The sequence below is a fragment of the Eleutherodactylus coqui genome, chromosome 10, assembly GCF_035609145.1.
Source record: "Eleutherodactylus coqui strain aEleCoq1 chromosome 10, aEleCoq1.hap1, whole genome shotgun sequence".
NCBI classification, from domain to species: domain Eukaryota; kingdom Metazoa; phylum Chordata; class Amphibia; order Anura; family Eleutherodactylidae; genus Eleutherodactylus; species Eleutherodactylus coqui.
Window position 1 is genome coordinate 74,955,935 of NC_089846.1, and position 23,801 is coordinate 74,979,735.

Sequence of the window (23,801 nt, forward strand, 5' to 3'; positions counted from 1 at the left end):
TGGCTGCTAGTTACCGCGTATCACACAGGCGTACAACGCACACATAATATGCGGTAATCATATGCTCGTGTGAGCCCAGCCTTACAAACATAGGGAACTTCAAGGACACCAACTAGACAAAAAACAATCCCACAGTGCTGTGTACCCAAAGCTAGAATGTAAGGGCTCACTCACTGCTTTGGCTGCGTATTAGGTGAGTATTTTTTACACTCGTAATACAGACTATAATGGACGTATTACGTATATAAAATGCACAAAATATGACATGCTGTACTTTTTTCATGTACCTGAACAATGCAGGTCTGAATGAGCCAATGTAAATGAATGAGGTTTGAGCAGTGCGTGTTTCACGTGTGATGTAGAGTAAAACTCCGCTTGTGTAAGTGAGCCCTTATTGTCATGGCCGATCAGTAACAATTACTGTTATGCTTATCTGCAGGAGGAAGATTCACTTCAACTACTGCAGTTATTAAATATATGTGACAAACGACTACAAATCACAGCAATCCACAGAAATACTTAAGGACCATTTAGACCCAACGATCCTCGCTCAAAAATTGCTCAAAGTAGTCTTTTGAGCGAGAATCGTTGGGTCTAACTGCGCGGTCATCGTGCAGATTTCATTACCGAGTTGTTCATCATTGTCTTCCAGCTAGCTGAAAGAGAACAATGAGCCTTATCAGTGCCGTGCGCTGAGTTCTCAACGGGATACTATTGATACTATTGTTTCAGCTGGTATCCTGCTCAGAGAACACAGCCAGAGTATGAAGAAGACAGCGCTCCAGCTGTGTTCTGCATACCCCGCTCGGAGCACACAGCTGCATACCAGCTGAGCGCTCCGTGAACACAGTAGGAGTATGCAGAAGACAGCGCTCTGGCTGTCTTTTGCATACCCAACTTGGAGCGCTCAGTTGTATAGCAGCTGAGCGCTCCGTGAATACAGCAGGAGTATGAAGAAGACAGCGCTCCAGCTGTGTTCTGCATACCCCGCTCAGAGCTCTCAGCTGGATACCAGCTGAGCACTCTGAGAAGACAACAGCTGTATGCAGAAGATAGCGGTCCCGCTTGTCTTCTGCATACAGCGTGAGCCTTCATTTATACACTTTTGCAAAGTGAACGATAAAAACTGTCACTCAATTTGCTGTTTAAGCGAATTTTGAGCGATCATCTTGCCATGTAAATTCACACAATGATTATCATCTTTTGAGCGAATTTTGAGTGATAATTGTGTCTAAATTGGGCTTTACACAAGTAGAATTAGTGAAAAATAATCTTTAGGTCAGTTTTTAGGCCACAATAAACACGTTCCACAATGGATGGAGATATCATAGAGTATAAGATGCTGAGGGAGACGTCAGACTTACTTGGTTGCCTTTGAATCCTCCAGGACCTTCTTTACCAGGATGACCCTGGAGAGCAAAAAGACGAAGACGTGATGCATTAATTTATCTCCCTTTGTAACCAACACATTTATGCTAATTCTTTGTCAGACGAGATCACTATTTTTGAATCGTGTAATACACCATACATGAATTAGTGGTTGGAGCGTCCTCTGTTTATATGGAACCCATAACTCCCCGTTCTACAATGATATTAAAAGGCTTGTGCAAGAAAAAAAGGCTTAAGTCCATCTGATACGGATCTACATGTCTGTAATATTCAAAAAAAATGTATTCTTATATGCTTGCTTATAAATGGGCAGTGCCAGCCTTAGGTTAGATGGCACAACCTCCCCTCCATTGTAAGAAAAAAACAATATATATTGTATTGATAGGCAGTCTGCCTGTAGTCTAGTTGTGCAGAAAGCAGTAAGATAGTAACATACCAACACCAGAACAGCTTGTAACATAAATACAGCACCAGAACAAAAGTAAGTACATAGATGCAATACCAGAACCAAGCTCTTAAGATAAATGCAGAACAAGAATAAACCTCAGTACACAGAAAATACAAAGATACAAATACGAAGATACAAAGAAATAGAACCAAGCTGATAAGATAAATACATTCCTAGAATTAAGCTCCATAAATAAATACAGCACCAGGCCCAATATCATAAGATACGTACGGCCCCAGAACCAAGCTCAGTACATAAATACAGTACCAGCACTAAATTCAATACAAAAATACAATACCAGAAGCAAGATCATAACATAAATACAGTACCAGAACCAAACTCATAACATAAATACAGCCCCAGAACCAAGCTCCACACACAAACACAGCACCAGAACCAAGTTTATACCAGAAATACTTCCCACGGAATTAAGCTCAATACATGTATACAGCCCCAGAACCAAGTTCAATACATAACTACAATACAAGAACCAAGCTCATAACATAAATGCATCACCAGAACCAAGCTCAGTGTATAAATATAGCCCCAGAACCAAGTTTAATGCATAAATATATCACCAGAACCAAGCTCAGTACACAGATACAATACCAGAATGAAGCTCATAGCATAACCAATGGTAACCATGTAAATCCCCCCTATCAAGCCAACAACTTGCACCTTAAAAAATATTTTTAGCCCCATATGGACTTATGAAGGACTACCAGAGCAGAATATATAGGCGCTAACCTTTTTCATACTTTTGACATAAAATACACATTTTTAATTAATTAAAATGGAAAATGCCTTTACACGAGTGATAACTCCTTTATCTCCTCTCTTCTTCTGCCTTCTATGAATGGTCTCTGTTCTACTGACTGGCACAGAAGTTCTGCCCACTGATCAAACATTTATTGCATATCCTACTGAAATGCCTTATAGGATGATAGTGGGCACCGCATGCCAAAGTCTTCTAATAACATTAAACACAAGGCAATGGATTTTCATTCTTCCATGCACACCGGCGTGATGACACTGCGTGTCGATATTCACATGAAAAAATGTGGCATGCTCTATTTTACTGCGTAATACACGCATACAGCCCCCAATAAACTCTATGGATGCGTGTGAATACACAGAGCTTACACAACCCATTGCATAAGCCTTGCAAGTGAAATGCTTGTTGCCTAGCAAAATGCTCATTAATTACTATATATGCTTATTTCCCAGCCTGCGTTTTTTCACGAGTGTATGGAAACGCTGTTATATACGCAGCCATACCAGCGCACGACAAAAGAACATACGCAGTCAGAAGCAGGGAAATACGCAAGGAATACGCAGGCTTTGATACACAGCGTTTTACATATACGCCCTTAAGCTGAGGGGTCATGTGTTTTCAATGGGAACAGGGAAATAAGCTGCTGCCAGAAAACCTCTGGCGGCCGTTTATCCGCTGTGAGAAAAAGGATCAGACATGTTGAAATTCAACAAGCCCAATCATTGTTTCTCCCAACATTATTTGTTGGGGAAGAGTCAGGACACCCCCATACACATAAAATAGTTGAGTGGTCTTAAGTTTGGCCAACGTTGCCCTTCTATGTGTAGGCACATACACCAATTGCAAACTCAAACAGAAAAACAGGAATTCAAAAATATAAGCAAATACAGAAAGTCTATTATATCATGAACACGTTAATATGCTTACAGGAGGCCCATCAGAGCCAGGGATGCCAGGAAGGCCAGGTTTACCATTTGGTCCCTGTAAGTAAATATATAAAACTTAAGAATCTTATAGAAAAAGTTTTTTAGGTAATTTCTAAACTGACATCTAACAAAGTCACACTTACAGACTCTCCTGGAGGTCCTTGAGCTCCTTGCGGCCCTGAAAGCCCCTGTGTCCCAGGAGTTCCCTGCTGTCCAGGGGGGCCAGGTTCACCTTGTGGGCCCTAAAGAACAAGGAGGAATAGCACTATGGGTATGTAGACCTTGTACTGCAGGTGTTCGGCATCCTCTATAATGAATGTTAAGTGGACATTTTAACCTACCAGGTTTCCTTTTGGCCCCACAGGTCCATCCATCCCTCTTACACCCTGTAGAGACAAGAAAGGTGTCACAATGACGAGAACTCATCACACCGGTATACACAGCATGAAACATTGGGAAGGTACTCACAGGTGGACCAGTAATACCAGGTGGGCCTTTGGGTCCAAGCAAACCTCTGACACCCTAAAGACACAAGAACATGACCACAATACGGTGAGTGACTGTGACTAAATATGGATTATATGTAGAATGATTCAGACTATAACGACTGCAAATATCCGTATTCTTACTTGTTAGATACAAAATATCAAGAAAGGATATTTGACGATACAAGAAAACACTTTCCAGAATACGATGAAACATCTACAGGTTTCGGGGGAATTAAAGCCCCACGGTAAACTTGTAGAAATACATGGGGTATTCCTTTAACAACGGGAAAACTAATCAGGTCACTTCCAAAACAACTGAAGTGTGAAAATCTGCTTCCAAATATTGTGTAAAAATTGATTTAAAAAAGTATTCTTACTGGTTCACCAGGAAGTCCACGGGGTCCAACGTCTCCATCAGATCCCTAAGAAATACAGGAATGACAATATCAGCTACTGAGCAAAGTGTCGGGTGACCCAACAGCACTGAAATAAGTACCAACCCTCTCTCCGTCTTCTCCTGGTGGTCCCAACGGCCCCTGAGATCCAGAATCTCCCTACAAAAACAAGATATCCTCAGTGGAGCTCTCATCTTCTGCACTGGAGCATCTCTTATAATAGTAGTTATTGTGCGGCATTTGTGGGCTGTATTACTTGTTACTTACTTGGTCTACATACTATGGCTGTGGCCCCACAATGTGGCAACCACTTGTGACTGGAAACCAGCCCAACCACAGTGGAAAGATCGTGGCCACTGGCTGCCAAGGGTGGGTGGTGATTTGGCCACGTGTGGTTATCACATCGCAGGGCCACAACTTAGTCTAGGAGTTTCTTAGAGGCAAATGAGTTACCTCTGTTTTGTGAGTGAACTTCCAGGGGTCCATAAAGTTGTGCCTAATTGCTTATTAATCCATTTTAGACACTTATCAGATGCATCAGAAATGTATGGAAGGTCTGCTCTGACGTACATTTCTGATATAATTTATGACAGTTTATGGTGTCAATTATACATAAAAGCATCAGTTTGGGGCAGCTACGACCCCTCCCAACAAGTCACACCCTCCTCTTTCCCATATATTTTCTCCATAGAAACTAATTGGATCCGTGGACTGATAATATCATGTTATCCCCTACCCATAGAATACGGGATGACTACCTGGTCAGTGGCTGTCTGACCACTGGGAACCCCGCTGATTGCCAGAACTCAGCTATTTTCATCAGTCCTATTGAAATAAATGGGGTGATGGCTGATTCTGCAGCCCCATTTATTGCCAGACAAAGAGGAAGAAACATGACCTCTGTTTTGGTGATAGATGTTGGGTCCCAACAGTCTGAACTCCCACCAATCAGTTAGGCTATGGGCACATTGGAATATATGATGGGACATTTTTCTACCGAAGTATTCTCCGCATGTGAATCATTGATGGTCTACTGCAAATATAAGAGACTGCATAGTAGTAGAACTCATGTGAGGATGTTTGTTAATCTTCATGGGGTCTGTGAAACTAACCATACTTAAAAGTAACATATCATATCTGTAATTCACACAATTGTAATAGGAAAATGAATCATTTAAGTTACCCGGTGACCCTTCTCTCCCGGCAGTCCAGGCAGCCCATCGAAGCCACGTTCGCCCTGACACAGAAACAGAGTTTATTAAGGTATTGGGTGGTGGCAGAGAAACGCCATGACCGGGTCACGGAAGAAATATTTACCTTGCCACCAAATTCACCAGGTAAACCACGAGCTCCGTCAGCACCAGAACGACCCTAAGACAAAGGGAAGGTTTCAGATCCCCAGTACCAGACTGGTTCAAATTGTCAAGCTGCGCTCTTCAACGCCTCATGTCACAAGTTCAACAGATGTTATTCCCTACATCTCTTCGATATTGAAACCAGAGATGTGTCCTTACCCTTCTCCCCGCTTTTCCCGGAGGCCCAGACAGTCCCTGTGGTCCTCTTAGTCCCTAGAAATGTTGATAAAATTGTGTTTAACCGATGACATAAAAGTTACATGTGGCTGTACAGTAGAAGTTATTCAAAGTAATCTAAAAGGCCATATACAGGGGGCGGGGGGGGGGGGGCTTTTCAGCTGCACTTATTTGCAAGTATTATATAAAAATACATATTTTAAGAAAAGAAGAGAAGGTTAATTCAGAAACATTTGACCATCAATATGTTATAATATAAGTAGTAGTTCAGATTAAATTGCCTTTGTGTCTCCGGACATTTTATTTCCCCGATCTGGACTTATTCATCTTTTATAAAACAGTTATGGATTGTAAATGTCACCCTGGTCCATAAATGACAAAATGTCGAGAATCATAGATATCTTCATGTGGTTGAACTACCTGTTGAAGACTCCAGAGAGGGTTGAAGCACGTTGCACTGCATACAGCTGTACGTTTGTACCCATCTTCTGGTGTGAGGGGCTTCTAGTATACGGCCCACCATGTAGCAGCGCCCTGGGTGATGTTTCTTCAACTACATAAGGATATGAAGCAATGGGTTTGGGGTGTCCTGGACGACATCTCCCCATTACCATCATGGCTTGAAGCTAGTGGCACCACAGAAGCTGGCATTTATTGCAATGTGCCCAGGTGAGCACAATCCATCGGGTGAGAGGTTTTGCATATCACTACACATTTTTTACAGTTTTTTATTCCTGCCCTCAGTTCTGTGCCCTCGGCTGCTTTCCTGTTCTGTCTTCATGTGGCTGGAATCCCAGAATAGCAGATATTGGTGACACAGTCTTTCATCTTCTGTACAAGAAGCCCATATGTCCTTTCCCTGAAGAGAAGTATTTGCAGCTAATAATTTACAAAGGTGAAACTAATGTTTTTCATTTTTTCTAATGTTTTCTCGGCTCCGGTATTCAAGTTTCTCCCAACAGGTGATGATTCAGGACATCCTACAGAGACCTGGGCAATATCTGATAATAATTACATCACCTGCAATGCAGTGCAATACTCAGGAAACGCTTAACCCCTTAATTACCCACCTTTTTTTCATTTTTGTTTATTCTTGCCCACTTTCAAAAACTCATAACTTTTATTTATTTATCCATTGACGTCGCTGTCTGAGGACTTCTTGTTTTTTGCAGGACGAGTTGTATTTTTCAAAGGTACTATTTAATGTACCATATAATGTATTGAAAAAGTTTTAAAAATTTCTAACTGGAGTGAAATGGAAAGAAACACAATTCTGCCATCTTTGAGGGGGTCTTGTTTTTACGGCACTGCGGCCTATGGGTCAGTACGATTTTTCAGGTTTCTACATCGATGCTTTCTTCACATATAACAAAAGGTTAAATTGATCTTATTTGTTTGATGGAAGGATATTACCAAGCAATATCTTCGTGCTTACTTAATTACCTGAGGACCGATATCTCCTTGTTCCCCCTTCAGTCCAGGACTTCCTGGTGATCCCTGAAAGAAAACACAATAAAACAAAACAAATTTATAAAACGGTAGAGAAAAAAACATCACCATTTCTTACTGAAATTCTACCTAAACTCAATTTAAAGAGACCTTCCTATTTCAGGACTACATTGTATCCTGGGACCATGGAGGGACCCAGCATTATATTACTTGCAGTTGTTCTTCTCTATCCTACCATTTGCCAGTTCCAGGTCCTGTTTTCAGCGATCCAAGATCGCCGATGCAATCTTCAAACTACCTAATCCCCAGATTAGGTTTGACTACCTGCTCTCTGATTGGCCAGGGCTGCAACAGTGCATGGTGCGCATTAAATAGTTATAAAATTGTGGCAGCCATCATGAATAGCTGAAAACCAGATTCAACATTTATTGGAGAGACAGCAGAGAAGTTCAGCTAAAGGTAATGTACCGCCTCAGGTCCTGAGACAGAATTTTGTCCCGAAACCAAAAGGATGCTTTAAGTTTATAAATGAGTAAAATGCACTTCAGTACGACGACCTCCAGCCAGAACATGGAGCTTGTAGAGCATTATCTATGTTCCTGATTTGATTTTGAAAGAAGTGAAAGTCCAGACTTCTATTGTTCTAATCAGACTGAGATAAAAACATGCAGCCAATTGTTTATTAATTGTAATTTAACATTTAAATAAATGTCTAATTTCTCTGGTTTGCCAAGGATATAAGTGCGACTGTATTTGGTACCTCACCCCCCCTGGTGGGGCCAATGTAATCTACTATTATCCTCTATTACTATTGGGGCTTTCTGGCCAGACATTCATTATTCAAAAGAGGCTCCGCTGGGTTTTTAACTGCCCACAAAACCCCACAAAACCCCCCAGATACCTTATCAGTTTTCCATTAGTCCCTCTGTATTGTATTCTTTCCCAGCAGAGGAGGAGCAGAAGCCTTAGGTGGGGTTCTCACAGGACAGAATACCACCGGAAATCTTGTAGTTGTGCAAAAAAACGCAAGATTTCCGCCAGGAAAGGGCAGTTTCAAAACCCGCAGCACTTAGCCTCGGGTTATGGAGCGGCTTGGCTGCATGCTTTTCCATTGCGGACAGCGCTCCCATAGAGGAGAGTGCGGTCGCAACGGGAAAGACAAATTGACATGCTGTGGCCAGGGAATCCGCGCAGCAGCGCCGGCTTCTGCTGGCTTTGCAGCGAGGGATTGGCCATCCCGTGTGGACAAGATTTTTGACAAATCTTGTCCACATGGCTGGCTAACCCCGGGACTACCGGCCGCAGCAGGATTTGCCACAATGAAATTCCAGACGGAATTTATGCAGGAAATCCGCCCTGTGTGAACCCAGCCTTACAGATAAGAGCTATATAACGCACTGCTAAGCGCGTCGTATTCTAATGCCCCATTAAGATGGAACAATTATCGTCCAGGAAGTTGTTCAAACGAGCAAAACTGAATGATTATCGGGCCAACGACTGAATGAGTGAGAAGTGTGAGGTTCTCGCTTATCGTTCAGTTTCAGACGGCATAAAAACCAGCATCAAGTCGCGCATTTTTTGTGCAGTTTAAACAGTTATCGTTCAGTGTTTCACATAGGATTGTGACCGAGACCCGCCACGATTCTCAACCAGAATTGTGTAGTTTAAACAGGCTGCACAAGTGCGGGCTAGGGTGGCCCTTAGCTATAGGTAATTTTCTGAAAGTTAAACTTTTTCTTCTCCCATCCCCTAATCCTGCTGCACTCGGACTGTGCAAAAAAACGGACTGTGCAAAATTTTAGCTCAATTGGACAACTGCGAGGTACACTTTTAGAAAGTTGAAAAATAAGGGCCACCCATGTGCGAACGAGCTGGTATTGACGTCACCAGCTCGTATGGTTGGGCAAACAAGAATCATGAGGTTCTTGGCCAACATAAAAGGGCCCTAAGTGTGCGGTGTCTTAAGTGTGTGACCTGGGATTAGTGATTTTGGATTGGGGGACTTTGGAAGAGTGACTTGTATTTATTTACTGCTTATCCATTTGAATTTTTGCATCTATTACTTTTATCTATTCTATCTGCATGATCCCCATTTAGAATGTAATGTGCTTCAAGATTGACAATGCCATCCAGTGTACATTCTGTGTCATGTATGCAATCCTTGACCAGTTGGCTGCATACTGCTGTAAAAGATGTGGGGTTGTTGCGAATTTGGAAGCCCAGATCCTGGAACTAAATGATCAGCCGGCAACATTAAGATCCATTGGCATCATGGAAAGTAGTTTGTTGCTCACTGAGCGGACGTTCGCTGGGGTAGATGTGGGGGTGGAGGGAAGTTTGGGTAAGCAGGATGAGCAAGCAGCTAGCTGGATGATAGTTAGAAGGAGGGGTAGATGGAAGAGATCCAGGGATGCTGGTCCTGAACTGGAACACCCCAACAAGTTTGTAAAGTTGGCAGATGAGGAGGATGTCATTATAGGATAAGCACTGATGCAGGCCGACATGCCCAGGGAGATGTCTGCTCTAGTAAGAAGGGGAGCGCAGGGCAGGGTAGACAGATCCTGGTGGTGGGAGACTCAGTTATTACGGGGACAGACAGGGTAATCTGCCATAAAGACCAAGATCATCAAACAATGTGTTGTCTTCCTGGCACTTGAGTTCGACACATCGTGGATCAGGTTGACAAATTACTGGGAGGGGCTGATGAGGATCCAGCAGTTATGGTATATATTGGCACCAATGACAAAGTTAGAGGGAGGTGGAAGGTCCTTAAAAACTATTTCATGGAACTAGGATCTAAGCTCAGGGCAAGGACATTCAAAGTAGTATTTTCTGAAATACTACCTGCACCATGAGCCACACCAGAAAAACAGCAGAAGATTAGGTAGATAACAAGTGGCTCCAGAGTTGGTGTAAGAAGGAGGGGTTCGGGTTCCTGGAGAACTGGGCTGACTTTGCTGTCAGCTACAGGCTCTACCGTAGAGATGGTCTGTATTTCAATGGGAAGGGTGCAGCTGTGCTGAGGGAGATGAACATGTGGAGGCTCTATAGGTGGAAATACATGGAGGGAAAAACAACAATAAAACCCTCACAGGGATTTTCTATAGAAAACCAAATGTAACAGAAACTAATGCAAATCTATTATTGAAGCAAATAGATGAAGCAACAAATCACAATGAGGTAATTATTATGGGGGACTTTAACTATCCAGATATAAACTGGGAAGCCGAAACCTGCGGATCTCATAGAGGTAACAACTCTCTGTCAATAACTAAAGATAATTACCTTACACAACTTGTACAGAACCCAACTAGGGGGATGGCCATTGTGGACTTAATATTAACAAATAGACCTAACAGAATAACAGGGGTGCAGGTTGGGGGGCACCTGGGAAATAGTGACCATAATATAATACATTCAACTTGCCCTTCTGAAGAGAGTTTTATAGGGCAGCTATGAAAATACTAAACTTTAGAAAGGCCAAGTTCGATCAGCTCAGAGATGCCCTAAACCTTACTGGGACAATGTCCTCAAAAATAAGAATACAGACAATAAATTGGAAACGTTTAAAAACATCCTAATTACTTACTGCGAGCAGTTCAAGTCTTACAGGAATAAAAGGGTTACTAATAGGAGAAAGCCAATATGGCTTAATAAAGATGTAAAGGGGGCAGAAACAGCAAAAAGAAAGCATTTAAACTACTAAAACAAGAAGGCAGTGAGAGAGATGCAGTTATCCACACTCAGCTTTGCTACATGCAGGTATCCACACTCAGCTCTGCTACATGCAGGTATCCACACTCAGCTCTGCTACAAACAGGTATACATACGCAGGTATCCACACTCTACTCTGCTACACTGAGGTATACACAGTGGGGTACCACAGGGATCAGTATTGGAGGGGTCACTGTTTCTAGTGGGGTACCACAGGGGCAGTATTGGTGGGGTCACCGATACTAGTGGGTTACCACAAGGGTCGGTTTCGGGCCCCAATCTTTTTAATAAATTAATGGCCTGGTAGAAGGATTGTACAGTAAAATATCAGTATTTGCAAAACTATGTAAAGTAACACAAGAGAGGACGCAAGGAGACTGCAAGAGGATCTGGATAAATTGGGGGCAGAAAAATGGCAAATGAGGTGTAAAACTGATAAATGTAAGGTTCTGCACATGGGCAGAAGAAATACATGTCCCCATTACACAATAAATGGGAAACCACTGGGGACAACGACATGGAGAAGGACTTGGGGGTTTTAGTTAACTTTAAACTTAACTGGAGCAACCAGTGTCAGGCAGCTGCTGCCAAGGCAAATAGGATCATGGGGTGCATCAAAAGAGGTCTAGAGGCACATGTCGAGAACATTGTTCTTCCTCTTTACAAGTTACTGGTCAGACCACACATGGAATATTGTGGACAGTTTGGGGCATCAGTACTCAAGAAGGACATATCAGAGCCTGAGCGGGTACAAAGGCGGGCAACTAAAGTAATGCATAGAACGGGTGGACTAAAATACCCAGAGGGGTTATCAAAATTGGGGTTATTTAGTTTAGAAAAAAGACATTTGAGGGGCAACCTAATAGTTATGTATAAATAGATCAGGGGACAATACAGAGATCTCTCCCATCATCTATTTATACCCAGGACAGAGATCTCTGCTATCATCTATTTATATACAGGACTGTAACAAGGGGGCGCTCTAATAACTGTATGTATATATATATATATATATAAAGCTGAAAGCCCTCACTGACTCATTGACTGACTCACTCACTCACTCACTCACTCACTCACTGACTCGCCAAAAGTTCTCCAACTTCCCGATGTCGTAGAAACATGAATTTTGGCACAAGCATAGATTATCTCCAAAATAGGAAAAGTAATTGGGTCCCAACTCGATTATTCAATTCTAGCGCAAAAGAATTAGCGTCGAAATTTTACGTACGTAATCTAAATCTCTCACTTCCCAATGTCATAGAAACTTAAAATTTGGCACGGGCATTGATTATGTCATAAATAGAAAAAGTTTATGGGTCAAAACTCGATTATTCAATTCTATGCGCAAAAGAATTAGCGTCCAAATTTTACGTACAGAATGTAATTTTCTCACTTTCCAGTGTCATAGAAACGTGAAATTTGGCACGAGCATTGATTATGTCATAAATAGGAAAAGCTAATGGGTCCCAACTTCATTATTCAATTCTATGCGCAAAAGAATTAGCGTCCAAATTTTACGCACTGAATGTAATTTTCTCACTTTACAGTGTCATAGAAACGTGAAATTTGGCACGAGCATTGATTATGTCATAAATAGGAAAAGCTAATGGGTCCCAACTCGATTGTTCAATTCTATGCGCAAAAGACTTAGTGTCCAAATTTTACGTACGGAATGTAATTTTCTCACTTTCCGGTGTCATAGAAACATGAAATTTGGCACGAGCATTGATTATGTCATAAATAGGAAAAGCTAATGGGTCCCAACTCGATTATTCAATTCTATGCGCAAAAGAATTAGCATCTAAATTTTACGTACGGAATCTAATTTTCTCACATAGAAACATGAAATTTAGCACGGGCATTGAATATGTCATAAATAGGAAAAGCTAATGGGTCCCAACTCGATTATTCAATTCTATGTGCAAAAGAATTACCGTCCAAATTTTACGTACAGAATGTATTTTTCTCACTTTCCGGTGTCATAGAAACGTGAAATTTGGCACGAGCATTGATTATGTCATAAATAGGAAAAGCTAATGGGTCCCAACTCAATTATTCAATTCTATGCGCAAAAGTAGTAGCGTCCAAATTTTACGTACGGAATGTAATTTTCTCACTTTCCGGTATCATAGAAACGTGAAATTTAGCACGCACATTGATTATGTCATAAATAGGAAAAGCTAATGGGTCCCAACTCGATTATTCAATTCTAAGTGCAAAAGAATTAGCATCCAAATTTTACGTACGGAATCTAATTCTCTCACTTCCTGATGTCATTTTATATAAAGGAAACGCTGCATGGTTACCTCCCAGTGGTGTTTCCTGGGTAACGCAGAGAACTATGCAAAATGGTGAACATATGTTTTTCCGGTATCTCTAAAGTAACCACGACTTCATAAGATTTTCCGTGTGAACACCAGATAAACACCAGTACCAAATGAACTCGGGCGAAGCCGGGTATATCAGCTAGTATATATATATATACGAGGGGTCAGTACAGAGATCTATATATCATCTATTATACCCCGGACTGTAAAAAGGGGGTGCTCTAATAACTGTGTATAGATATATCAGAGGTCAGTGCAGAGATCTCTCCATCACCTATTTATACCAGGACTGTAACAAGGGGCCGCTTCAATAACTATATATATATATATATATATATATATATATATATATATCAGGGGATAGTACAGAGATCTTTCTCATCATCTATTATACCCAGGACTGTAACAAGGGGGTGCTCTAATTACTGTGTATAGATATATCAGGGGTCAGTACAGAGATCTCTCCCATCATCTATTATGCCCAGGACTGTAACAAGGGGGTGCTTTAATAACTATGTATAGATAAATCAGGGGACAGTACAGAGATCTCTCTCGTCATCTAATATACACAGGACTGTAACAAGGAGGCGCGCTAATAACTATGAATAGATATATAAGGGGCTAGTACAGAGATCTCTCCCATCATGTATTTATACCCAGAACTGTGACAAGGGGGCGCTCTCTACATCTAGAGAAAAGAAGGTTTCTACGCAACATAGAAGGGGGTTCTTTACTGTGAGCAGTGAGGCTATGGAACTCTCTCTTGAGGATGTGGTGATGGTGATACAATAAAAGAATATGAGAGGGGCCTGGATGTCTTTCTTGAGTGTTACAATAATAGATATTGTTCAGGAAGGGTATTGTTTCTACTTAAGAAGAGCACCCAGAAAGTGTGGGGAGACTTATAAGGCCATCCATACTCCTCTATGAAATATGCAAATGAAAAGATGGAATAACACCTCTGCAGCGCCACCTCTTGGAAGGCAACATTCCTGCAAGTCAATGTTAGACTTTTTAGACAAGCCTCATAACAATTGTAAACCATCTTCCCATTTGAATATTACCTGTTATATTATTAATAACTTCAGAAGGGTTGGTGAGCCAGGAATTATTCTGATTGCGAGATTGGAGCCGGGAAGGAATTTTTTTCCCTTAAATGAAGAAAATTGGCTTCTACCTCATTGGAGTTTTTGCCTTTCTCAGGATCAGCATTGGGGGGTATCAGGCTGAACTAGATGGACACAAGTCTTTTTTCAACCTTTCATACTATGTTACTATGAGTGTTTATCACAGCGATTTCCGGCAGTGACTACTTTATGGCACCCATAATAACTTGCACTGGTTTCCTCGTCTGCCAGCGCTACAGCGTCCCAGTACACACAGGCAGGACTGGATGAGAGCCCACGGACATGACATAGTTGGAAGTCAAGAAACTGCATGCAGACAGAGTCATATGACCGGCTTGAGGAGGCTCCGATCCATGGGGAGCCGGTAAGGAAACTGTATTACAAAAGTGCTTGAGTCCAGAGGATGTCTTAAAAGAAGCATCAATGCCCCGACATACCCCTATAACATGACCATGTTTACACGTGGACTGATGTTTTGTTCCAGCTCTGCTCATTCTGTCATCCTTAAGTGAATGTTTTAAATGTTTGTCAGGCCGAGAGAGAAAACGCTCATTCAGCAAAATTAGTATTAAAAGTACAATTCTATTCATGTAACCATATATAAGCTACATCACTACTTACCAAGGGTCCTGAGCGTCCAGTATAACCCATCGGTCCAGGTGCTCCACGTAGAGCCAACTGCAGAGACAACATTTACATAAGATAACTTCCAGTAAATTCACAAATTCAATCTTGAGATGAATAAGTCTCACCCGGGCCTGCTGTAAGATGGCCGCTGCTTGAGCTTCTTGTTGGGAAACTACTGGCCCCTTGTCTCCCCCACTGGCTCCAAACCGGAACTGCAAAGACGAAATGACAAAAATACTTAGAAGCTATCACATATGTTGCTAAGAGAAATTTTTAAGATCTGGTAAAACGCTGGTATTCCTTACAATCTGCGCTAAAGTTAATGGTGAACTTCACCCGGTTTATGCCTTTTTGTGTCGTACACTTTTGCTGCTCTTATCGACTAAATTTGACATTGTGATTTCTAGATTTTTAACATTAAAATAAAAGATTTTTCTACAATATTTAAATTCATTCATGAAAACTTACAGGAAGCATTACAGAGCTGCCGGGCTTTCCTGGCAATCCATTGGCTCCGGTGAGACCTGGTCGGCCCGGTGGTCCCTAAAAGTCATATATAAAAAGTTAATATTCTGCTAAGTATATAAGAATTGCATCAAATTTATTTCTAAGCCCTTTTGGGTGATTTTATACCCTCTCTCCAGGTTCCCCGACAGGTCCGGGGTGGCCTTGTATTCCAGGGGGACCGGAGTGACCCTGTAAGAGAGACAGAAGGACAAGACACGCTGTACATCAGTGAGTTATACTCTGTATCACACCAGCTTATAATGTGTTATCATTATCCTTGGTGACGCTATTGCAGTGCTAACATATATTGATTTTTTTTTATTTTGTAAGCAATTAACCTTCTTAATGAAATAAAAAAAATGTTTACATTTTTTGAGGGTGGCTTTTTCAATTTATTAACGTTTTATTGAACTTACAGGGGTTGTTCCAAGTTCAAAAGCTATCCCTAGCCGTAGAATAGAGGAATAACTTAATGATCTGTGGGACCTTAACTCATCCCAAAAACGTGGTCCTGAAGATCGCAACATGAACGGAGATGAGGTCGCATATTTTCACTCCACTGCTCCATTCTTTTCAACATGTACATCAGAAATTGCCAAATGCCAGTGCTAAGCAATCTCCAGCACTCCATATAAATGAATGTAGTGGTAGCGCGCATCTACTAGTTAGGGGGCGTGAGGTTCTTTGGCGGGTGTGTATTTGAAATTTCAACCCCTATTCAACTCATTGCTTTCTGAGTTCACTGAATGCACATATATATGTGCAAGTGGTCTTCGAGTGAATACCCACAGAGGCTGCAGTATCGAGTCTTCCATCGAAGCAAAACCAGCAATAGACTGCAGGAGCGAGGCTAAATCTAGTCATATCTTCGAAGACCAAAAACAGCCAGAGACTGTGGCAATGAGTCTTCTTTTAAAGACTAGCGGGACTGTACAGTCAAGGATCTTTCGCATGTATTTATGTGTTTTCAGGAACCAATGCGCGGTAAGTGGGAGGGCAAAATGTTCAAAAAAGGCGGACGCCAATCAGCATTTGCTATAAGGCGCACACCGAACAAGCACCCCTCATTGATAATTGTTGGCTGGTTCTTGAAAGATAACCAGATGCTAATTAATCAATCAGCCACTATTTTTAGGTGAGCCGATATGAAGCAACTAGTGAATGAATTCTCGCTCGTCGCCTGGCTGGTGATCGTGTTTATGCTGAGCAAATGTTGCTTATGTTCGCTCCATGGAGCAAATAGTCGGATGATGGTTGTCCCATGTAAAGCCACCTTAAGTAACACAATAGTGTCATTAAAATCTTCTCCTATTTAGGATGTGTTTGCCTTTAATAGGAATATCATACGTACCGCAGGTCCTTCAGGCCCTGGTGGACCTTCTACCAACATACCCTGAAAAAGGAAACAAAGACGTGTCCGGATCATTATCAGTAATTTACCACAAAGGTCACATTGAAAATCATCCATATATTAGTAATGGTTGAGTTAAGGAGGCAGCTTGCTTGGTCAATCAACAGCCATCTCACCTGACTCTGCTATACAGAAGAACACGCGGTTCCATCAAGTGCTCATCTGTTTGTAATAGGCAGAATGGTGAAATCTGCTATCAGACCCCTCTGGTGGCAGCTTATCTCCAGAGAAAGGATCAAAAATTCAATGTCTGATCCTTCTTTCCCCCAACATTATCTGTCAGGGAAGAGTCGGAAGGCCACTACACATACAGTAGATGACCAGTCAATCCATAATTGGCAGGTTCATGCCCAACCAGCTACGCTCTTCTAAGGCCAGCGCACAAATTCCCCCCATTCCAGTCATGTGGTACTCCTGGCTATATCAGGCATTAGTTTGTCATCTATTGGTCCTGCTTAAGGTACAATTCAAGTGTGTTCTGATTTTCTAGTTCCCAACTTTGGCTACTCCTGACTATGTTCCCGTCTCCACTCTTAACTCTGGCTTGTTATACTTACCACACTTTTGTCTTCCGCCTGCCCTAACTGCTGGTTTGTTGTACCGTCTTGAACTCATTCTGTGTGACCCTACCTCTGACTTGTTCCTGGCCCTGAAGTTGTGCTGCAGGACCCGACCAGACTGTCTGACTACCCTCCTGTTCACACCTTCAGGTACCGCACCTTGATCTATAGTAGCGTCAGCAGCCACATTACTGGACTACTTCAAGAGTAGTGGCCTGGGAACCCTGCAGTGAAGCCTACATCTTGATTGGTGGGGTTAAAAGGTAAAGACTGGGGCTTCTCAAGTGTCGCCTCCAGATCTGGCCCAAAACCAGACCAGTGTGCGACACAGCGGGTCCACATCCACTTATCTCTGACTCTTACTACTGTTAAAACTTCTGGTTTACTTGCAGATGGTATATATGTGTGTGAATGTACTTACCGCCTCCAAGTGGGCTGCTTCACCCTTCTCTCCCTTCAGCCCGCGGGGACCGCTGATAGCCTGTGGGTAGCACACATATAACCACAAAGACACAGTTATTTAGTATCACTCAGACTTCAAAGACCCTTACTACGTGTTCCTACTGTCCGCTCAATCTAGTTATATACCCCACAAGTACAATGCTGATACGTCTAATTGTGCGCAGTATTTTCCCAAAACATTGCTTTGGACTATTTCATGCGTAGTATCTAAATAAGAGGCTTTCATGTAAGATTTCAGTTTTATTACAATTAAACTTCCTTATAATATTCTTCTAAAGCATATTGATGATAAAATGTAAATCTTAAGCTGATATGTGAAGCTTTTCTACAGGATATTGCTGTACATAGTGACCCCAGTGATGCAGAAGTGAGGGCTGACTACATAAGCCAAGCTGCCAAGTACAAGATACCCAACGCACTTCAGGCAGATCATTAAATTCCCAGCATGTTAGGAATTCTATGATGTCTAAAGCAAGAGTCAGGAAGAATCCTGTTGATGTCTTCAGATACCATCGGAATACTTCCACTCTGACTTCATGTAATAGAGTGTGATGTCACTGCGACATCATCATCGAGCTGAGCAAAAAGGGATAAGTTGAGGAAAAGCAAACGAGGACAACAAATAGGTGACATGAGGAGAGGAGCGAAGGCTGGAGAAGACCCTGAGACGTATCCAGCGGGGAAAGAAGACACAAATGACATGAAAGGTAGTCAACGTCCATCAAAAGTAATCACACAAAGGAAAGAAGGCCGATAGTAAGTATCAATGACCGGACAATGGGGGAACAGAGACAAGCGAGACAAAGGAACAAGAAGAATATGACAAGCCAACACCGGGAGGACCAGAGAGGGAGGAAAGAAGTTTTGATTTGTGCTCAGAGATCTCATAAAGAACATTGTAGGATTTGAGGTTCTCATGCGAAAGGATTTGGTTATGTGAGACTTACACCTCCGCTTTCAGGGGTCTCTGCGGAGAGGACTGGACCCAGGTGTGTACTCTCCGAACCCTCATGGTAATCCTTGTACACATACTCATAGTCCAGACCGACTGTTGGATTTTCCTCCTCTCCAGTCACATATTCCTCTATAAAGGAATCACTACCCTTGACATCTGTGGAAGGAGCCTCTGTCTTTTCCTTTGGCAAGGGCAAATAAGGTAAGAATAGAGATAAGGAAAGGAATGATAGGAGGGAAAGGTGAAACAAAATAGAACCAAAGATTTATAGGAGGTTTATATATGGCGGTGTATGGAAGAAGTATGGAGAATCCCATTGGCTGGGAATGGGTGGGAACAACTACAAATTTAGAAAAAATATGTTTTGGCAAATATCTCATCCAGGAATGGTCCAGGACTGTCTATGAGAAGGTGTCCAAGATCAGTGGACATTGTAAGCTTCATCAGTGCCCAACAGAAGAGCCAGCGGTTACCTGTGGACTAGGCGGGACTTCTTGAGTCGGTTCTTCCTCCCAAACCTCATACACATCCTCCCCATTTGGAGACAGAGTATAATCTAGGCTCTGTTCTAGTATGGTGGGCTCAGGAGTCAGCTCAGGTTCAGGGGTCTGGGCGGGGTCCTTTATAACCACAGCAGGTAAGAAATGGAAAGATGGAGGAAATAGCAAAGCATGGAGGAATAGCAAGATAGGAGAAGAGTAAGGAAGAAACAAGTGAAGGTCAATCCATGGAAGATCAAGGGATAGAGGGGAAGAAAATAAAATTGCAAGCATTAGTTTGTTATCAAATTACTCCTCACCCCGAGGAGACAAAAGTCTTCCCTATCATACTGCAGATTTACTTGGATGCGTCATTATCAGCCCAGTGTGACAAGATATCCCCTGAGCAGTAGATAATGAGCCCCATCATAAATCACTTCAGATGATGCCCCCCCCCATCCGTAAATGGGGGAGTGGGGTGTATGTCATTCATTTATTCAATGTAACAAAGCAGTTACACAAATAGCAAAAACTGAGAGCCCTGAAGTAACAGAACCCCCAATGGTAACTAGGAGAGGCCGATTTACTGCGACGGTCGCCATTATTAATTGTATCAGTTAGGACTTTGCTGTTTGTGCCAATTAGTATCAACTACAAGGCTGCGGCGGACCAGCGGGAGACGGGCGGTGGTTCTGGTCATCATCAGAGGTCTCTATTTTTGCATAGACAACAATGAATGAACCCAAGCAGTAAGCACAGAATGGAGTAACACAAGTAAAACTCGAGGCAAAACGAAGACAGACAAATATCATCAACATCTTCATGTGGAAAGCCCATATCCGTTGGAGGAGAGGATGATGGGGTAGCGGTGGGGGAGTGGGGTCATGTATGTCAGATCACGCCCCTGGGATCTGCATACTTTGTTTTTGCTCTACCTGCTGGTAACTATTCCCCACGTTCCTCCTCTTGGCAGCAGCAAACTTTTTCTTGGGCTGGGCTTTGCCCACAGAATTTTTCGCAGGGGTGTTTCGCTTGGCGGGGGCTTTGCCTACAACACGGTTTTTCGCTTTGCCAGTACTCTTTGCAGGAGGAGGCACCTTTGGCTTCAACTTGGCTGGTGGCTTGTTATTTTTGGCTTTGTTTTTCTGCCAGTGGCCATGGCAGGATAGTTAGGGATGAGGACATGGGGTTTTCAGGGCAGGTAGTGACAATGAAGAACAGGCGGGACACAGACAAAAAATGGATTGGAGAAAAAGAGAGAAAGAGACATGAATAAAACATGTGATGAACAGACGGCGGTCAATGGATGCAGGAACTAGGTGTCGCCCAGCAAGGAATAGTAGGGGAGTACTCCGTTCCATCCAGACCTCCTCACAACTACTCAGCGGAGGAGCCAATATGTTCGGCACATTCTCCGCTTACACAATCATGGCCATCTGAGCCGGAGATAATCCTGACATAATGATAACCGCAGCTATCAGGTCCAGGCGCAATTTACTTACAAGACAACAGGTCCAAAAATATTGTATGAAATTTGTGCCAAGGGGACAGTTTACGAGTCCCAACTATTCAGAATCCCATTTCCTGCCGGAATGAAGTTATGGGAAGAACCAAGGACAAGCGGCTCTGATGTAAGTAAGTAAATTGAGCCCCAAATAATACAGACATAAAAATAAAGAAGAATAGGACGAATGACACAAAATACAGAAAATACACAAAACTGACAAATATAGATGTGATAAACATGAAAAACACAAACAGGAGACATTGTGCACATATGATGAGAATATGAGAAGACAAACAGTAAGCAGACATTTAGGAACAACCAGAAGACAAATGACAAATGCAAATTATATACTTGTTAAAGGGTTATAAAACTACAACAAATAAGCTGCGATCTGAGAGAAGGTAAAACCAGCGATCACATCTCGTCTCCCTCGGTGAAGAAGCTTCTACTGTCCAACTTGTCTTTGTTTTGGCAGGCAGCATGTGACTGTTCGAGCCAATCAGCAGCTGCAGTGGTCAAATGCTGTGCTATTGGCATCACCTCTCAGTGATGGGAGCCATGATACCAGGAGGATGGCATGTGACCACTGCAGCCCCTGATTGGCTGAAGCGGTCACCAGCAGTGGGTGATGCTACTGTTGCCAGCCAGGAAGCAGATGCCCAGGAGACCACAGGGGCTGCAGCGCTAGATCACCGGGGAACAAGAAGCAAGTACTGAGTTTATTCTTTTTTAATGTTGCACAAATGGCAGCTGTAAAGTTGGATAACACCGATAATGTAAAATAATATATTATAAAATGAAATTTTAAAGAAAAACTGTTAGTGAAGAAAGAGCCGAGCAGATTAATATATAGTTTTATGGGAGAATATCTATATATATAAAGATGAAAGCCCTCACTGACTCACTCACTGATTGACTAACTGACTCGCCAAAAGTTCTCCAACTTCCCGATATTGCAGAAACATAAAATTTGGCACAAGCATAGATTATCTCCAAGATAGGAAAAGTAATTGGGTCCCAACTCGATTATTCAATTCTAGCGCAAAAGAATTGGCGTCGAAATTTAACGTACATAATCTAAATCTCTCACTTCCCAATGTCATAGAAACTTGAAATTTGGCACGGGCATTGATTATGTCATAAATAGGAAAAGCTAATGGGTCCCAACTCGATTATTCAATTCTATGCGCAAAAGAATTAGCGTCCAAATTTTATGTGCGGAATCTAATTCTCTCACTTCCTGGTGTCATAGAAACTCGAAATTCGGCAAGAGCATTGATTATGTTATAAATAAGAAAAGCTAATGGGTCCCAACTCGATTATTCAATTCTATGCACAAAAGAATTAGCGTCCAAATTTTACGTACGGGATGTAATTTTCTCACTTTCCGGTGTCATAGAAACGTAAAAATTTGGCACGAGCATTGATTATGTCATAAATAGGAAATGCTAATGGGTCCCAACTCGATTATTCAATTCTATGCGCAAAAGAATTAGCGTCCAAATTTTACGTACAGAATGTAATTCTCACTTTCCGGTGTCATAGAAACGTGAAATTTGGCACAAGCATTGATTATGTCATAAATAGGAAAAGCTAATGGGTCCCAACTCGATTATTCAATTCTATGCGCAAAAGAATTAACGTCCAAATTTTACGTACGGAATGTAATTTAATCACTTTCCGGTGTCATAGAAACGTGAAATTTGGAACAAGCATCGATTATGTCATAAATAGGAAAAGCTAATGGGTCCCAACTCGATTATTTAATTCTATGCGCAAAAGAATTAGGGTCAAAATTTTACGTACATAATCTAAATCTGTCACTTCCCAAAGTCACAGAAACATGAATTTTGCCATAAGCATTGAATATGTCATAAATAGGAAAAGTTAATGGGTCCCACCTCGATTGTTCAATTCTAAGGACAAAAGAATTAGCACCCACATTTTACGTATGAAATCTAATTCTTTCACTTACCGATGTCATAGAAACTTGAAATTTGGAACGGGCATTGATTATGTCATAAATAGGAAAAGTTAATGGGTCCCAACTCGATTATTCAATTCTATGCGCAAAAGAACTAGCGTCCAAATTTTACGTACGGAATCTAATTCTCTCACTTCTTGGTGTCATAGAAACATGAAATTTGGAACGGGCATTGTTTATGTCATAAATACGAAAAGTTAATGGGTCCCAACTCGATTATTCAATTTTAAGTGCAAAAGAATAAGCGTCCAAATTTTACGTATGAAATCTAATTCTCTCACTTCCTGATGTCATTTTATATAAAGGAAACGACGCATGGTTACCTCCCCGTGGTGTTTCCTGGGTAACGCAGAGAACTATGCAAAATGGTGAACATGTGTTTTTCTGGTATCTCTAAAGTAACCACGACTTCATAAGATTTTCCGTGTGAACACCAGATAAACAGCAGTACCAAATTAATTCGGGCGAAGCCGGGTATATCAGCTAGTTCAGTATAATTTGGAACTTAGTGATTAAAATTCCTCCTATTTCTATGTTTAGGAGTCCAGTGGGCGGTCCTATCAGTGATTGACAACCATATATGTCTGCATGCTCATACTAGGAAGGCTGTTATTCACTGACAGGACCACCCACTGGACCCCTAAGCACATACAGTAAATAGTTTTAAGGGGAATGATTTAGTATATGCTTAAGACTCCAGTGTGAAGTACTCCTCATAATTAACAGACTTCCTTGTGTA

The 23,801-nt window shown here is 41.9% G+C and overlaps 1 protein-coding gene across 8 annotated transcripts in view; it reads right to left on the bottom strand.

Annotated features, from left to right (window-relative positions):
* The window catches only part of LOC136580603 (collagen alpha-2(XI) chain-like), a 159,297-nt gene that overhangs the window by 51,127 nt on the left and 84,369 nt on the right, over nucleotides 1–23,801 (bottom strand). For 2 of the 8 annotated variants that reach the window (XM_066581279.1, XM_066581280.1), the window contains 20 exons: nucleotides 20,507–20,716; nucleotides 19,566–19,712; nucleotides 19,085–19,273; nucleotides 18,097–18,156; nucleotides 17,056–17,097; nucleotides 15,831–15,893; nucleotides 15,666–15,740; nucleotides 15,323–15,409; nucleotides 15,192–15,248; nucleotides 7,397–7,450; nucleotides 5,936–5,989; nucleotides 5,739–5,792; nucleotides 5,605–5,658; nucleotides 4,527–4,580; nucleotides 4,404–4,448; nucleotides 4,007–4,060; nucleotides 3,880–3,924; nucleotides 3,682–3,780; nucleotides 3,540–3,593; nucleotides 1,365–1,409 (listed from right to left, as the gene is read on the bottom strand). In XM_066581279.1, coding sequence (XP_066437376.1) covers nucleotides 1,365–1,409; nucleotides 3,540–3,593; nucleotides 3,682–3,780; nucleotides 3,880–3,924; nucleotides 4,007–4,060; nucleotides 4,404–4,448; nucleotides 4,527–4,580; nucleotides 5,605–5,658; nucleotides 5,739–5,792; nucleotides 5,936–5,989; nucleotides 7,397–7,450; nucleotides 15,192–15,248; nucleotides 15,323–15,409; nucleotides 15,666–15,740; nucleotides 15,831–15,893; nucleotides 17,056–17,097; nucleotides 18,097–18,156; nucleotides 19,085–19,273; nucleotides 19,566–19,712; nucleotides 20,507–20,716 — 1,542 coding nt within the window. The remainder of the gene's footprint in view (nucleotides 1–1,364; nucleotides 1,410–3,539; nucleotides 3,594–3,681; nucleotides 3,781–3,879; nucleotides 3,925–4,006; nucleotides 4,061–4,403; nucleotides 4,449–4,526; nucleotides 4,581–5,604; nucleotides 5,659–5,738; nucleotides 5,793–5,935; nucleotides 5,990–7,396; nucleotides 7,451–15,191; nucleotides 15,249–15,322; nucleotides 15,410–15,665; nucleotides 15,741–15,830; nucleotides 15,894–17,055; nucleotides 17,098–18,096; nucleotides 18,157–19,084; nucleotides 19,274–19,565; nucleotides 19,713–20,506; nucleotides 20,717–23,801) is intronic. The other 6 variants (XM_066581284.1, XM_066581283.1, XM_066581281.1 and 3 more) reach the window with 5 other exon arrangements.